The following is a 17161-nucleotide window of genomic DNA, read 5'->3' on the forward strand; positions in this document are numbered from 1 at the left end:
AGCAGCAATCTGGCCACTGCTTCTTCAATAAATGTTGTACTTTCCAGTTAAGGAACACATATTACATCAACAATCTCTGGCACTGAAACCCACCACCTCAGTCATTTCTCAAACTAATAAAAACCATAACCCCCAGCCTTGAGCCCAGCTGCACCCTGCTATTAACTTTCCTTTTTAATTTGGAAATGTTCCCTGAGTTTCCCACCCTGCCGGCAGATTTTAATACAACTTGTCAGCTCTGCTCATTTTCTGCAGCTTGAACATTAACCTCTCTACTCAAGTGGTGCCAGATTCTCCTTGAGAAGTTAATTGAGAGCTGAGAGCAACCTTGACCACCCTAAGCTCCAGAGGCAAGGGCTGGGGGGACATTCCTGTGGAATGTCCATAAACCGGATTTCAGTGTCACCTGAGGGAGCAGTGCCTGTGGTGGTGGCACTGGGAGGATGGTGGAGAGGTTGACCTAACCTGTAGCACTAAATTGGTGCTTAGCTGTGCCCCAAGTAGATCCTGGTCTGTCAGAGGAAATGATTTAAGGAGACCTTGCTCTAGTCCATCCCTACCCTTCAAAAGGCTGGATGGCTCTTTCCTTCTCCCTTTTTGATCACTGCCAAATTGCACGAGATTTGGCACAGGTTGCAGGGAACATCAGTTAAGCCTTTCTTTTTTTAAAAACATCTCACTAAAACATGAGAGAAGGCTGTTTGGAGCCAAGTTCTCAAGGATTCCAAGATGCCAGTATGTCTCCTTGTTGCCAGCTAAGCAATTTACCCCCTTCCTGCAAGGTCAGCAGGTGTTTTATCCTTCTCAAAGGCAAACAAATGAAGGCATGGAGAAAGTCAGGAGTCCTGCCCAGGCTGACAGCTCCTGGCAGCAGGAGGGTCTGGCAGTGACAGACTGGGGAAGTGGGTAAGCAGTAATCATCCTCTTTGCTGTGATAGAAACAGCTGTTGCAGTGGGGAGAACACAGAGATTTTTTTTTTTTGTTTGTTTGTTTCATTAGACATATTTCAGTAAAATGTAAAGGTTTTGCATCAAGGAAGATGACACTTCCTAAAACACCATGGCCAATAATCTAGTTGCAGATTTTCCTTGCTTTTGTAAACAGCACTGTGCTGTTCATCAAAAAGGATCATGGCTATCATTTCGTATCAGTGTTGTGCCCTCCTCTTAAAAAAGCTTAAGACATCCTTTCAGATTTATCTCCTTAAATGACTTTAAGAACTAGTGCTGCCTAAACAGCAATGAAGTCAATATAATCTACAAAACTATCACATTTTGACAAAGCAAAACAAGTAGAAAAAAGCCTTCAAGCCTCGAAGTAGCTTTGGCACTGAGCAGTGACTCACATTTCCCTTTGGGGAGAGTGAGACAAAACCTTGCCTTGTAGCCTTCAGCCTGATTTCTGATGCAGAGAGCAGGATGAACACAATCAGCCTTGCCTCCATTTCGATTTTGTTTGCATAGCATGTTCTTAATTACAGGCTGTTTCAAGAGCTGTGTGCTGTACACAGCCTATGATAAACAGATAAACAGAGCTGGCTGGGTGGCAACTGCTGTGGAAATGGTCTGCTCTTCAGCATTGAAGAACTTCCAAAAAATGTTGCAAGTATCCCATGGTTAGTTAAATAATCTCTATATTTAACTGTGTGGAGTAAAGACCACTGCATCTTTATTTCCTTTGCTTCCAGAACATTCAAAATGGAGGAAATTACAGAATCTTTGCATAACAACTTGAATCAGGGGCCACTGGGGTGCTATGTGCTTTCTCTGTAGATGACAACAGAGGAGAAATTGAGCACACAACTTGAAAAGTGCAGTAGCAAGGGAAGGTGAATGTTAAACCAAACATTCACTAACTATTATTATCTATAGATCTATTTATAGAGATAACAACTATATATCACTAACTAAGCAAGCAATTCCCCCAGTGTACACTCTTTTTTGTCTGCTTACATACTGCCCTGGGAACGTGTGCTTTTCTTAGATGAATAATTTGGAGTTATTTTAGTGAGCAGCTGTTTGTCTAAGGTTTCCCACTGAGGCAGTCCTTTGGAAGTGGCCACAGTCAATGCAGTGCACAAATCCAGTGGGTCTTTTTCTGTCACAGCTCTCCGAGTGACCTCAGAGAATCAGGTCCCACAGCTAAATAGTCACATTTTTACTACAAAACTTGCTGTAAAACTTCACCCATCCTCATTAGAATTCACAAACATTTTCCCCTGGAAATGCCTTCTGTGATGTTGCTGCAGTGAAAGAAGAGTTATGAGGACACCAAAGTAAGCATTACCCCCTCTTGCCCCAGTGATTTTTTAGTGAATGAACAGTTGAGTTCTTTATTCATCTCTAATGCTGAAATCTTCCTCCTTTCCATGAGTAAGTTAATGGCAGCAGGAGACACTACTTCAGCAAGACCCACAAGCAGCCACAAAAAATGGAGCAGGAAGCATTGCTGTAGCTTGTGGCTGCCCATCTGCCAAAACAGCCTTGCAATTAGCTTATTAAAATTGTTTGGGACTGTCTACCTCAGGGCTTCTAGTTTGTTGAATGGAATGTCTAAGAAGGATTTTCGGAATGAATGTAAATCTGTTCTCTTTGTTTCACATGATGAAAGGGCTCATTTTCACTGATCATCATTTGCCACTCCTGTGTGTTTAAATAATCAGAAGAAAGTAAGTATTTTTAAAGCCTTTTCCAAAATCTTAAAAGGAAAATTCATGCTCATGGAAAATTTGCTTTATAACAATGTGAAGTCCCTCCAGGATAGGCAGTCAGCAGGCTGAAGTTAAGGAGGATTTCTCCCCAGTCCAAATATCCCTTGGACATTTAACCAATTGTTACTCCAGTGATCAGTCATCATTTTAGTGACTGTTTGATCATTATTTCAATCAAAACACAGTAACTACAGGAAGATCCACTTAGATAATGAGTGCTAATAAGAGAGTTCCTGAGCAGAATTGCACCAGTGCCTGGAATTTGTCAGTGATGTTCTCCAGGGATGAGCCTGGGGGATGCCATGAGTGAGGATTGCTGTGCCACTAGGCACTCAGGGATGGTACTGACTTGATTCTCATTAAGTCTTGTGCTTCAAGGGCATCTTGCTTCAAATATGAAGCAAGTCACATCCCACACACTCAGTTCTCTCCTCCCTCACTGCGGAGCACAGATAGATGTAAATTCATCTGGTCTCACAAATCCTTCCATTAAAATGCACCCTGGGGCTACAGAAGAGGTGTAGAAGGCAAATTTGGCTCAACTAGAGAACATAAACATTATGTTACAAGTTACGTCGCACAAGAGGGTGGTGTGGTAAAACTGGAAGGCAACAGCCACTTGCAGGACAGAAATGGTGCTGAAAAGGTCATTTCTCCGAGAGGAGGGATGAGCTAAGCCCCAGGCTGGCTGTGTAGCACACAACTGACACATCAAATGCAGCATCCAAAGCCTGCTGTGCACAGTAACCCCTGAGGGCTCAGGCACTGTGCCTGGAGAGTGGTTTCCTGGAAGTCAGCTCACAGCAAAGAGAAAACATCCTGCCAAGCTTCCCTCCCAGACAGGTGTGAGGGAAGGAAAGTCCCTGCTGAGTCCCTAAGGCAAGTCAAGGTGGGTTTGTGAGATGCAAACTGACTGTCCCAGTGCTGTGCTGGTGACACATCTCAGTGAGAGGGAGGAAGCTGCCCCTGGATCCATGGGACACATCCCTCATACTCAGCAGGACTGTCCCCTGCCCTGAAAACTCCTTCAGGTCCTCAGCTGTCCCCCACAGGGCTGGGACTCGTGTTCCTGGGGTCCTGGAGAATCTCAAGCATTTTGTCTACCACCAAAGGGCTGTAGGTTTTCCCCTTTCAAAAGCAGCCTCACTCTGAACCTCATTCCACAGGTATTTGGCAAGCTCTTTCCCTTCCCAACACCCCTGACCAGGTGAAGGAGGGACCCCCAGCAGGGCTGTGAGCATGGCCCAGGCAGACCCACTGAGGACAGGAGCCTGGTGTGATGCTCTGAGCAGCTTTCACATGGCTTCTGCTGAAAAGTTCTCACACCCACGGCACCCTGGCTGGGTTTGCTCTGTTTTGAGCACCATGACCAGCAGCTGGCTCTGCAGAAGGGCACCCAAAAACCACAGCTGCACTCAGGTGATGTCCTAAAACAGATCACACAGTCACAGAATATTCTGAGTTGGAAGGGACCCACAAAAATCATCGTCTAACTCCTAAATGAATGGGGATCCTCATATGGGGATCAAACCCACAATATTGGGTCTCAGAGAAGCAAAATCCTTCCTTGTTTTACATTTCCTCTTACAGGTTTAAGAACAATAAATTAGATTTAAAACCTTAGATTTAAATGTAGATATAACTTCGTCTCCACTACTTCTCTGGACATATTGTACTGAACACATCACAAAACATTTCCCTGATCTGCTATTTTGATTTCCAGAAATAACCATTTCTGAACTACTGCTCCCCCTACACTCAGGCTTAGAGCTGAGCACCAGGGCTGCAAGCTGTGGTACAGCTTTCCCTGTCCCAACCTGGGTGTGATTTCCCCCCAGAGCTGCAGCAGAAACCACCTGAGCAGCCGTGGCAGCAGCAGTGTGCCAGGAGGGAGCAAACCCTGCGAGAACAGCCCTGTCCCGCGGTACTCACGTTGTAAAAGCTGGGTTGTACTTTGCACCAAGGTAGTAAGAGTAAAGGTTGAACATCCCAATCATGAAGGCTAGGAACACCATGATGAAGATGACCATGAACTTGAAGATATCCTTCACAGTCCTGCCCAGGGAGATCTGCAGGGGGCCGAAGCTTTCGTTGGCTGGAAGAATGTAAGCAATGCGGGAGAAGCTGAGTACCACAGCTATGGCATACAGGCCTTCTGAAATGATCTGAGGATCCGAGGGGAGCCACTTGTTCCTGGCTAAAACAATACATGTACACTGGGTGTTAGTAACAAAAAGGGGTAGAGGGAAGGTACTGTGATGATAAATGACCCTTTTCCAGACTGAATCTTGCATTTGGCTGGGAGTTAAAGAGAAAAAAAACAAATTTTGGGGCAATTGTTCACTGGACCTCAGCATGCTGTACAAATATGGGTGAATTAGTAATATTTTTCACATGGTAAATAGGGGAAATGAGCAAGTCACTGGGATTTACTGAAGCCACACAGCGAAAGAAACCACCATGGACTTAAACAGCCTTGATATTTTCAGTTTCCTAGTTTAATATCATCTGTGCTAGACCTTTTCCATTTGAAGCTCTTGAGATGGAGAACCAAAACCACAACACAGTGGAGTATAGCTGTAGATTTGGATACAGGGCACTGTGCCAGTATTTGGAAAAGAGGCATTAGGGGGACCAAGATCTCCATCCCCACCATTAGATAAGAAAGTTAGGATTTGTTCAGATAACAAAAGTATAAACATTAAGTGTACAATTTTCATGTTATCTCTAAACTAAAACCAGTCCCTGAAGTCTAGTCACTCCAATATTTTTACTTTAGAAAGCTCCAGATATGCATCATTTGCCTAATCTGCTGAAAATTTACACATTTATATTAATACAGCTTATAAGTGTCCTTGCATCAACTGAGGTCCTTGATGGAAGGATTGTGACTCACAGCTAAAACACGTGACATCTCCAGGGCCACAGCAGTAAACTTAGGCATTATTTGCAGTAATCTGAGCCAAAGGAAAAGCAGCAGATGGAGAAATTCACAGGATCTCATTGGGATATTCTGCTCTGGACCCTTTGCACCTTTGTATCATGAGCTCACTTTAAATGGGTGAGCAGCAAGCCAGAGAGGGAAAAGCCACAACATCGTGTCCATGACCTCTTGTTTGTGTGGGCAGAGGGGGGAATGCTCACCTCCAGAGGGGCACAGCCTGCAGGAGGCTGGGCTGGTGGGGACACCCAGCCCCTGTGCCTCTGCCCTGCTGTGGGCTCAGCATGTGGCTCTGGGGCTGTGTGGGACTCGTGGGACTCTAGGGAGTGAGTGGTGCTCCTTGGTGCCCAGCTCTGTAGCTCCTGCAGCCCCTTTAGGGCCAAAAATCCCCATGGATTTCACCCAGGGTGACATCTAGGGTTTGCAGAGGTGTGCAATGGATCCAATCCCACCCCCCACTGGGATGTGAAGCTCTATTCATTTCTGCATAGCAAAGAAAAACCATTTCAGCCATCAAAAATAACCTTGTCAAGGCACTGCTGCTGCTTGCATTTCCCAATGTCAGCACTTATAGAAGATACAGCCTCTGCAGAAATGTAGTTTTTGGGGAGAAGCAGCTATTTCTATTTATTATTAAAGAGGTGCTGGATGTAAAGAAATGCAATTACTGCAATCTCAGATTTTATGTTTGTTCACACATCTCCCTCCTCTCACATTTGGAAAACCAAACAGGTAATTAATGTGTAATTCAAATTATGTTCTGCTCACTCCCAGTTCCTGATTATCTGTTGCTCAAGCTACTTTTTCGGGATGTGATTGACCTGAATGTAGCCATAGCATCAAGCCATAAGCTGAATGAGGCTCAGATCCTTTCTGACTAGTTAGGGAGATGGCTGGAATGGGTAGATCTAGGAAAAATAATTTGGTTCAATTAGAAAAAAACGATATAAATAGCACAAAAAGAAAGCTGCTTTCAGCACTGCCACACATTAACCTAAAATAACAGGAAGTATTAGACAGCAGAAAGCATCTTACCATAGGTAAAGTAAGCAACTTCAGGGGGAAGGGTGACATTATTGAGGTCATCATCTTGGACGTACTGATCTACATACTCTTGTGCCTCAGATGCTTTGAGAAAAGCCATGAACCTGGCAGTGAATGATGCCACGAAGATGGACAGCATCCCAAAGTCCAGCAGGTTCCAGAGATGCACCACATATTCACGGGGACCCTCTTCCCAGATCTCCTTGCACTCTGACCATATCATACCTGTGGAGGGATCAGAGTGTCTTTAACTGGCAAACACAAAGGTGCTTTTGTATTCAGACAGATCTGTATCCTGTTTGTAGTGTCTTCTAACAGCAAAGCAAAAGATGCTTTAATTAAATTAATGTATTGAGAATGGTTCATGTCATCTTTTCTTAAAAATTCTTAAAAACTTTTCATTTATATGCCATTTTGTGCTTACAGGGTAGAAATCTCAAAATGCCACTATATAAGTTAATGGTAAAGCTGATTTCTGGTGGTGACAGAAAAAGCACAGTTCAGAAATTCTTATGAGAGTAGAAAATCCTACTGCTGATACACTTGGGAAAAATGTAGACTTCCTCTCTTGTCCCCAAAATGACCTTCCTAAACTGTGCCCCTGAAGATGGCACTGCTTGCCCTGCTGCTCTTTTCCTCCTTCCCTAAAATAGTGGGGATGTCCCTTTTTAGAATGTAGCTTTTAAAGACTAAGTTTAATATGATTTTAAAAGGGTAAGACAGAAGGTCTGTCCCTCCAATTTCATAAAGCTTTCTGTATTAAATAATGAATTTATATATATTAAAGTCTGATCTACCACTTTGAAAACACTGAGTTTAGCTCAAATTTAGGATTTCTGACAACAGACTTACAAATAAACCTAAATGCCAAACCCAGTGAATTAAAATATTTGACAGTCATGTCCTACTGGGAGGTGCTAGGGTGGACAAGTAAAATCAGTGGGCAAAGAGCTCAGGTTAGATTCACCAATTTGCCCAACTTTCAATGCCAGCAGGGCTCCAGGGCCGAAATCTTGCTCCTGAATAGCTAAAGTGTTGGAATATTTAACCCACTGTTAAATATTTCCTGCACTCTACCCAGCCCTGTTTCCATAGCAGCAGCAAAATTCTCATTTAATCAAGGAGGAGCAGAGCCTGCCAATTTCCATGTGACCTCCTGCAATCTTCTCCTTTCTGTGAACTCTTTCATGCTCTCTGCTGGAAGCTCTCGTGGTGTGGCATGCAAATGCATCTGCCTGGCTACTGCTGAGACTCCTGGCAGCACAGGGTGTCCCCAGAGGTGCCCTGGGAGAGGTTATGGGGAGGGAAACAGGTCAGTGGGAATTTAGCCCGAGGGGGGAGCAGTGCAGAGCTGCTGCTGACAGCCCTTGAGTGTGGGGAAGGATTGAAAGGGAAGGAGGAAAGCTGAGCCACCCACAGCACATCAGCCAAGGTCACAGCTGGACAGTGACCTCCACAGCCCTGGAATCTCCCTGGAGATGTACCCTGATATAGGTGTTCCTGTATGGATCTGTCCTGGGAGAGAGCCTGGGATGTGCAGAATGCTGAGCAGAGGCAGAGGCAGGGCAGGAGAGGACAGGAGCCTCCAGCTCTCCTGCAGTCTGCAGGTGCTTGGCTGAGTAAAAGCAGGAACTTCCTCCAAACTACCACTCACCAGGAGTCAGAGTTAATAATAAATAGCCTAAGGGAGAAGGTGGGAGAGTTGGTTTCTCAGGAATTTTCCTGGAGCGAGGATGAAATAGTAAAGAAACATTTCTACCTTGAAAAAAAAATCCCAGAAATGATGGCTAAGGAGCCATTAGCCCTGTGCATTCCACATGTGTGCTGTGTAAAGGTACTAAAGCACTTAAGGAGATGTCACATGTGGTAGCATTGCCCAAAAAGCACTTGTTCACTGATGACCAGAAACAGCTCCCATCCAAATTTATTTCTAATCTTGCTCACTTAATATACCTAAGTCACAGATTAATGAACTAGTAAGTGTCTAAAACTGAGTAGACTGAGTAAAATTAGAGCCACTCTGTGAAAATAACACACTATTGGCCTATAATTTCCACTGTTCTTTTCCCCAACTTCATGGCAGTCATTTTTAAAAAATGTCTGTTCAGGACAAGTAGAAAAGTTACAATAATTACTTGATCAGTACTGGTGGGTAATTGTATATACAGCGTGAGAGAGTAATTCAAAGCTTCTCCTTAAGTAAAAGCATTGAGAAGAGAAAATCAGCTAAAATTCAGGGGATGACACATAAGATGGGGTGTAAGAAAAAAGCAGAAGCAGCTAGGCAAAGCAGTTTTCCCAGGATGTGATTATATTTTGGTGTGGTGTTTCTGAGGCCCCCAGCAGCTCTGGCAGGGGGTTTTCCCCTGAGCTGGATGCACAGAGATGTGGGATATGAACAACTCCTACACTGCAGCTTCTGCAGGTCTCTTGTTGCCCCACAGCAGGGACAATCAGAAATGTCACCTTGATGGGCAATTCTGGTTTCAGGGTCAAGCTACAGGCACAGCTCATCTGGAAGAAAAATGGGAGTGTGCAAGAAGTGCTGTTCACCACCTGTGCACAAAAAGGAGCAGTTTGTCAGATTTTTATATCCTCTGGCCTGGTACATAAATCAGGAGCAGCTGATGTTGCAGAGCTGCCTTTGAGCCTTCCTGGGTCCACCAGATGCTGTTGGATTTAGAGATTAGGAGTGCTCAGATTGCATCTACCCAGAGTTTAACTGCTACCCCAGCTGCTTTTGCAGTGGGGATTTTATCTTCTGAAATGAAGCCTCCCTGCTTTCAGTGCTCTCTTCTATCCACACTGCTCACAAGGAAAATCCCAGTCTTCCTCATTTGTAGGCAGGAGATGGGAAGGCCTGGCCACAGGGAAGAGGCAGCCAAGGCATGCAATGAGCCCCAGATGCAGGAGCCAAAATTGCTGTGCCCCATGGACAAAGGGACACCTTGCTCTGCATTGTCACTCCATCAGAGAAGGGCACTAGGCAGGTCTGTGTTGGCTACTTTAATTACATTTCTACTTACATATACGTATTTCTGATGCCTATAAGATTTTAGCACCAAAAGTTGCCACCCTTAGTGCTTTTACAATCCTTACAGCTCAGGGTCACACATGGGGCTCAACCAGTGCAGGCCATGTGCACCAAAATGTCTCCTCAGTGTTGCTGAAACATTGTTTGAAGCTTTATGGAGGCAGGCAGGTAAAATGGCCAGAGAAGACTGTCAGGGCAGATGTAGGCAGTCATTAGAAAATCTCATTATGTTCAGGAGTCTGTACAATGAATCACCTTTCTCCTCCCAGAAAAGTGAAAACCTTCATTTTAAATGAAATGTTTTCTTCTTCATCTCTCAGGAACTCAACAAGCAGACAGATACCTACTGCTTATATGAAAAGAATACCTAGTTTAAAATCTAATCATCTTGTCCAACTGCTTTAATATAATTTTAAAAATATATCTTACAGTCTTACTCTATCCACTCTGGCATCTATTCTGTATTTTCTAGCCTAATATCCTGTATGGGATTCTGATTATCACAGGGACAGGGAACAAAGAAACATTGGCCAGGAAGTCATCAGATAGAGCAGCCATATCCTATTTTTCAGGGGAATTTAATGCTATCAGTGCTTATGGAACAGTGGAATTATTTGCTGCAAGAAAAGGACCAAAATCATGGTGGTGAGCAAAAATAGACACAGAAGAGGTAGACAAGGATTCTACAGAGTTGATAAACTCAATTTCCGAATAAATCCTCCTGAGCTTGTTTAGATTACTGGTTCAAGCTAAGTGACCTGCCAGGAGTAAATGATGCCTGTAGGAAAAGTAAGACATCTGAATTTAGACATCTAAGGAGTCTAAAACTCCTTAGAAATGTAACTTGTGCATGTGGCACACTTTTGCACTTGAGCATTCACCCACAGGAATCCTTACTTTATAATTGCTGAATAGTTTAATTTCTTTTAAAAGATTTGAGCATTGTGCTGTCCTCTCTCCAGTAAAAACTTCATACTCTGAATTTCACAAAATCCAACTCTTACTTGCCTAGCAGGTTTCATCACTGGATCTTGGAGTGCATTACAGAAAAAGCAAATGACATTATACTCATTTTGCAGACAAAAGAAACTGAGGTTTAGTGAATTAGAGGAGGATCCCATGGCAGGGTAATAAATCAGGCAGACTCACCACATTTCTTTCTGCTCACTTAGTCCTAGAGTGCAACTGCACGTTTCTGTTATAATATTACCTTCTTTAAGATGCAATGATTAAACAACAGAGGAAAATGGGCAACATCTATAGCATTTACTATGGGAAGCAGAAAATCAGGAAAATGAGAATTTGCTAAGCATCATTCAATGTTTTCAAAAGCAGTGACCAAGATCAAAGTCTTCTTTCCTTCTCTTAAATCACAACTCTGATGTCAACCTCTAGCCTCAGGGTGGTTTGTTTCAATTTTGGGGAATTTTCTTGGTTTGGGTTTTTTGTTTGTTTAGCTTGGGTTTTTCTGTTTGGTTTTCTTTCTTTTTCCTTTCCCTTTGTCCTGTCGCTGTCTGTCATGCTATTCCTAATGAGGTTGAATTTCCACAGAGGACTTGTAGACATTTTGTTTTTACTTACCCAGCACCCACTTCATGATCAGCAGCTCTGTCCATGAGAACTGTGTTGTTTTGACTCTGAATATTTGTTTTGGATGATCCGTGATGGTCTCGTTGGGGAGGTTTTTGACTCCTTCAAACCGATCCGAAGCGTTCACTACTAACAGTCCGAGGAAGATTGTGAAAGAAACTGCATGAGCCACAAACTTCATGAAAGGACTTCGAAGGGTACGTCCCAACTGCAAGGGAACAGACACAGTCATCAGATTTTTTTTTTTTATTTACCCACCTCCTAGAAGTTTTTTCACTATAAAAATTTGAAACCTTTTGCCCACGGTGAAAAGGATTCTGTAGTTGATTCTGGACCATTAACTAAATAGGGTTTAGATTTGTTCAAGTTGTTGTTTGCTGTTACTAGACATTATGCATTGGGTAATTTTCTATGCATGGCAATGTCTTACATTGCCCCTTTAAACCCACATGTGAGATCTAATTGTCCTGGCCATATGGTGAGTGGAAAATGAAGAGACAGCACATTTATATGAGAGACATGTTTGTTTGTGTATGTGTTATATGAATGTACTCGGGTGTCAATATAAATCCTAATAATGGACACAATTCTCATCCTTAAATCATTGTTGTGTGTTAGAATCTTTTATTAGTGGTGAATTCTTGGTTCATTATCTTTGTGTAAGAAATAGCCTTCTGTTTAAATATTCTTTAGTAATGCTTTTCATATGCTTTGCTATGATAGTCTTCTCTCATAATTACTGCAAAAGCTGGAAAATCACTCCCAGAACACAAGGATTTATTTCAAGACATTAAGCCAAGAACCAGAGCAGCAGGTCTCTTCACTACAGATAATATTTGTTCCACTCTTCTTGAAAAGCTTTCTTTGTTAATAAATTTAAATATCTTTCTGTGAACCAAGAAAACATTACTCCAGAAACACAGAAAGACGAGAAGCATTTTCAGGCCAAAGCCTGAGGTGTTGGACACAACAGGGAGCAATGGAAGAGCTGTCATGGATGGGGTCTTCCCAAACTCCCCTCAAACCAAATGGGATTGATTTTTTAAATTTTTTTTTTTTGTTGTTGTTTTTTTTTGTTTTTTTTAGTATATTGGTCTTGGATTCATTCCACTTGATGCCCAGGTATCATCCATTTTTTCTTAGTATCTACTGATTTGATCATAAAACTTCATAGGAAAAGGGACACAAAAGTGAAATTTCTTCTTTTCTTATTTATCTCCAATAGCAGATTAATTCCAAGGAGCCCTGGTCTCTGCTTGTTGCAGAACAGGAAATATTTTAAAAGTAAAGGTGTCTAGATCTAGCAGAAATTTAAAGGAATTATTGGAATTTGGGGTTTTATTTCTTTTTCTTATCAGAGTTTTTGAAATGTCAATTAAATCTTTCATAAAGTTGACAGAATAGGAAATCCTATTGGAAAATTTGTATCTTCCTAAATACTGGTGAGACTTTCCATTAAAGAAAATGAAAATATATGCTCTTTCTCCAGGCCCTTATTAGCATCCTCTGAGGTCAATAAGGACATGTTTAATTGCATAGATATTGTACTGACCTGGAGCCCAACTTTCTTTAACCTTGTCTGGGAATAACATGGCAGATGTAGGAGTGGATAAAGTGCATTAAAAGCATTCCTAACACTTGCAGTTCTGGTTCACCCCCAGTGCTGTCACCCTTGGTGTAGTGCTAGTTGTCAACAGTTTTTTATGGTTGGTATTGTGTAGATTTATGCTTTGTAGTAGAATTTATAAATGCAGTACTGAGCTGATGGGGTGATGGGAAATGTCTGAAAAACGTCCTACACAGTAATAATCTCTGATGTTTTCCTCCTATGACCTGAGAGAGTTCAGATTGCAAGAGTAAAGTGGAACAGCAGCCATGGATCCTTAACAAGAAGTTTTTAAGTGCATTTGCAATCTATATGAGACTCACTTCTACCCTGAATTCACTAAAAGAGAAAAAGCACTACCTATGGAATCATGAATCCTCTCCACAGAACTAGACTTCTTCTGCTGTGTATAGGAATGTAAAAAAAAAGGAGACCTGAGATTAAAGTAGCACAGTCTCTGTTATCAGAGAAATAATCCCGTGTATTACTGAACAAAATTAATTCTGTGGGTAATTTAACTTACTTCTCTACTGATTTAGCAGAAGTCTGGATTTAATCAGTGTTACATCAGCCTTTTGTCCCATTTATTACTGCAGAAAGCTTACAATTATTTTCTTGAGCTGGTGCTTTTTATATCTTCTCAGAAATCTGATTTTTAGCTAAGAGCTGAAGGAGGTGTTGACTAAAATATTCCATAAAAAATTAATGAAGTGTCAATTCCTCCAGCCAGTCTAATGCTTTATGAAAATAAGATTTTTCAAACAACATTATACATTTAAACTCAAGGTGTAAACACTGCACAAGTGTATCAATTTGTTGATTTTTTAGAAAACCAAAACACCACCTTTCATCAAACCAGGCTTTCGGGGTAGTGTGTGGCTGTTACTGCTAAGATAGAAACACTGACTGTGGGAATACAAAGGTTCATTCTTAAGAGAATAGATCATTTCATGACTTCATATCCTATCTCGATGACAGGAAAATAATGAAGCACACATACATGTCAAAACAAAAATATATAGTGTGATATCATTACAAAATTTTCCAAATGTTCCAAGAGACAGAAAGAAAAAAGGATAGAAACATCATAAAGAAAAAACCTGTTATCATGCTCAGTACTATGCTCATAGAAGAGGCATGAAGGATACTTTTGTAATGATTTCATATATTTTAGGGGTAAAAAGATACAGATACGGCTTGGGCAGAGCTGTATCTGTACAATCCAAACAGTCCCTCTTGCTCTTGTCATTACATTTTTGGGCAGACTGTGCCATTTTTCTGATCACCAATGAAAAAAATATTTGGAGACCAACATATAAAGCAACAGTTTATTTCAGTCACAGCCTCCAGGAGAGGGATGAATCAGAATGGATATTTCAGGATAGCTCAGACTTCATGGGTCATGTCAACAGTCTGTGCATCAAGAGGTGAATGAATGACTGACACTGAAACTGGGTTTAATAAAGGCAGCTCAGTGCAACTGAATGAAAAAGAATATGTGAGGTTGGGTTGCCTGGGCACCTGTGTGTCTCTTAAGATAGACCTGATTTATGAGAAATATCTTAATTGATTGTTGCTGCAGAAAAATTATTTCACTGCCCAGTTGTGTAACATCAAGGTTGTTTCCTTCAGTTAAAACCAAGCAGAACACTTTTAAAACTGCCCAGGACAAAACTGGGCACTGCTCAGAGTGAAAACGTTGCCTGTGTAGAATTTTCTGCAATAATACTGTGAGAGGATAAAGGCTCCTGGATCAACCTGCAGCCCTTGAAATTAATAGTGATGATTTGGGGTGAGGTACCAACTCATGGGGGAAAAATGCATTTGTTATTCAGTTATTTCTATCACAGGCCCCAATCAAAAATCAAGACTACATTGTTCTGATCAAGGCAAATCCATTCATTAAAAGACAATACCTGCCTGAAAGAAATTTCATTTGGACTTTGTGCTAGAAGGTTACATGTGGTTTTTCACAGTCTAGAGCGGGGTGAAAAGAAAGAACAATGAAAAATGAGAATGCATGAAAGGCTTAGTGTAATGAAATCAAAGCTGATGTTGTGTCCTCCCTCCCCTTTTTAAATTTTAATATACCTACCCCAAGAAATTAAAACCAAATAACTTTCTCATTAATTTCTGACTTCTGCAGTAAAACTGTTTCAGTTTTAATATTTTTTGCCTTAGTCTCTTTCCCCTTAGTTTTCATGCTTTTTCTTTAAATTCTCTACTTATTTCTAGTGTAACTGTTCTTCCCACCTATTGCCATATTCAAATGTGGGCTCTGTAATTCTGAGAACACACCACAATGTTGCTGTCGGCTGGTGTGCAAAGTCCTAACCTGTTCAACAGAGGTGAAGGGAATTAAACAGCTTCCTAAATCCCTGCTGGACTGGGGTCTGACAGGAGGGAATCGAGGTAGTAATTCCATACAAGGTTTCTCTCTATGACCCAGCCAAAAGCAGCTGCAGCACAGCCTGGATTCCTTGTGCACTTCTCTGTGAGAACCTCCAGAGTCCTGCCTGCACCCATGGAAGATGAGGGGCTTTGTGTTGATACAAACTCGAGGAGATGAAGTTACATCTCAATTAACACAAAGTATTCCTCTTGGAGCAATTATTTTGGAGAAGACCAAGGTTTAAATATGTTTTATTATCTCAGACATGCTGAAAGACTGTTTTTATGATTGTATTACTGTGTGTTTCAAATTATAGACTTTATTCAATATTCATTGATGGATTTATACCTTCCTGTGTTTGATAACTTTAGAAAGGATTCCTCACTGGTTTTTAGAGGAAATGGGAGAAGATACTTCCAAGACTGAGTACAATATCAACACCAGGAGTAATTTTTGAACAAATTTAGGTACCTGTGATAAGTCTCCTGCCGAAGACATCTACCTCGCGAGGGATGATGTTGTTGGCTATTGCTGAATATGAAAAGAACTTCTCCCCAACCACCCCTTTTTCTGTGGCAAGAGCAGTGAAAAAGCTATTTATCATTCAGCCACACACCAATACATCTCCACTTTTTTGAGCAGACTCTTTCAGGAAGGAAATCTCGACAGATTTCATGCCTCAAGCAACTCAAGCTTTTACCTAAGCTAATGATTGTCTCTGGTCCTTTGACCTCTAGGTCTCAACAAACTCTCCTCCTCCATCTGATCTACATTTAGGTACACAGCAGTATTCCAAGTTTCATTGTCATTTCTCTCAAAACCATAAAGGTTGTATGATTAAGTCTAGTCTTTGCTGCAACACTGAGAAGTTTCCTGGGGCTTGCCAGTTTCAGGCCCATGTGTCATAATAATGCTCCACTAATTAAAACCACAATAAAGCTCTATTAACTAAAACCACAATAATGCTGCATTGACTAAAACCACAATAATGCTCTATTAACTAAAACCACAATAACTCTCCCCTTATTAAAGCCACAAGCTCAGAAGGAAGGAGGAAATGGAACAAAGGAGCCCTGAAGAACGGAGGAACCCACAGCAAAAAGTGCATCAAAAGAACAAGAGTTTAAACATCAGAGTTTACTAAAACAAGGACCTTCTCCTTTAGTTATTTCCAGTTTTGGTGGTTCTTCTATTCCTTTTTCACTCCACTCCCATGTTGTTATCCCCTATACATTTCTTGTTCCTTTTGTTTTCCTGTCACCCACTCACCTTCTTTCCCCAAAACCCCACATTTTCCCCTGTAAAGATGAATCCCAAACCATGACAGTTCCATTGTCAAGCAACACCTCAATCTTGCTCTCCCCTGGGGCAATCTTCGAGGATGTTGTGATTCACTTCCCACCAGCATTATGGCAAATTCTGGGGCCTCATTGCAAGCCCAGAAAATGCCCATAACCCCCAGGTCCTGTCAGGAGTTTGTACCTTGCTGCAGGGAGCGATCCAGTAGGCTATGGCCAGGAAGGGCAGGCCAATGGAGACTCCAAAGACAGCCAGGAACTTCACAGCTATGGATTGCTGCCGTAAGCCTGAGAGGTTTTCATACCACATGGTGAGCAATTGCTGCTGGCAGTTGGGGTGAGCAACAAACTGTAAGAAAACCAGAAATAGAGACGTGAGTAGCATTGTCTGAGGAGGATGAGATTTCAGGGAATAACCTTCTGAACTTGCCCATGGACCACGACAGGGCATTGTTCAGATTGTTGAATGCAGATTGCTCACTGCATTATGAGAATCGATGTCTTTGTTGTCCAACGAACCAACAAAAATACAAACCAGGCACACA

General features: G+C 41.9%; 1 protein-coding gene across 1 annotated transcript in view; it reads right to left on the minus strand.

Annotated features, from left to right (window-relative positions):
• Positions 1-17161, minus strand: part of TRPC7 (transient receptor potential cation channel subfamily C member 7) — a 63431-nt gene that overhangs the window by 12009 nt on the left and 34261 nt on the right. The window contains exons 3-6 of the mRNA XM_085073583.1: positions 16801-16965; positions 11312-11528; positions 6688-6921; positions 4644-4908 (exon numbers count right to left, since the gene is read on the minus strand). Coding sequence (XP_084929709.1) covers positions 4644-4908; positions 6688-6921; positions 11312-11528; positions 16801-16965 — 881 coding nt within the window. The remainder of the gene's footprint in view (positions 1-4643; positions 4909-6687; positions 6922-11311; positions 11529-16800; positions 16966-17161) is intronic.

Source organism: Lichenostomus cassidix, chromosome 13 (genome assembly GCF_008360975.1).
Source record: "Lichenostomus cassidix isolate B80296 chromosome 13, HeHo_3.0, whole genome shotgun sequence".
NCBI classification, from domain to species: domain Eukaryota; kingdom Metazoa; phylum Chordata; class Aves; order Passeriformes; family Meliphagidae; genus Lichenostomus; species Lichenostomus cassidix.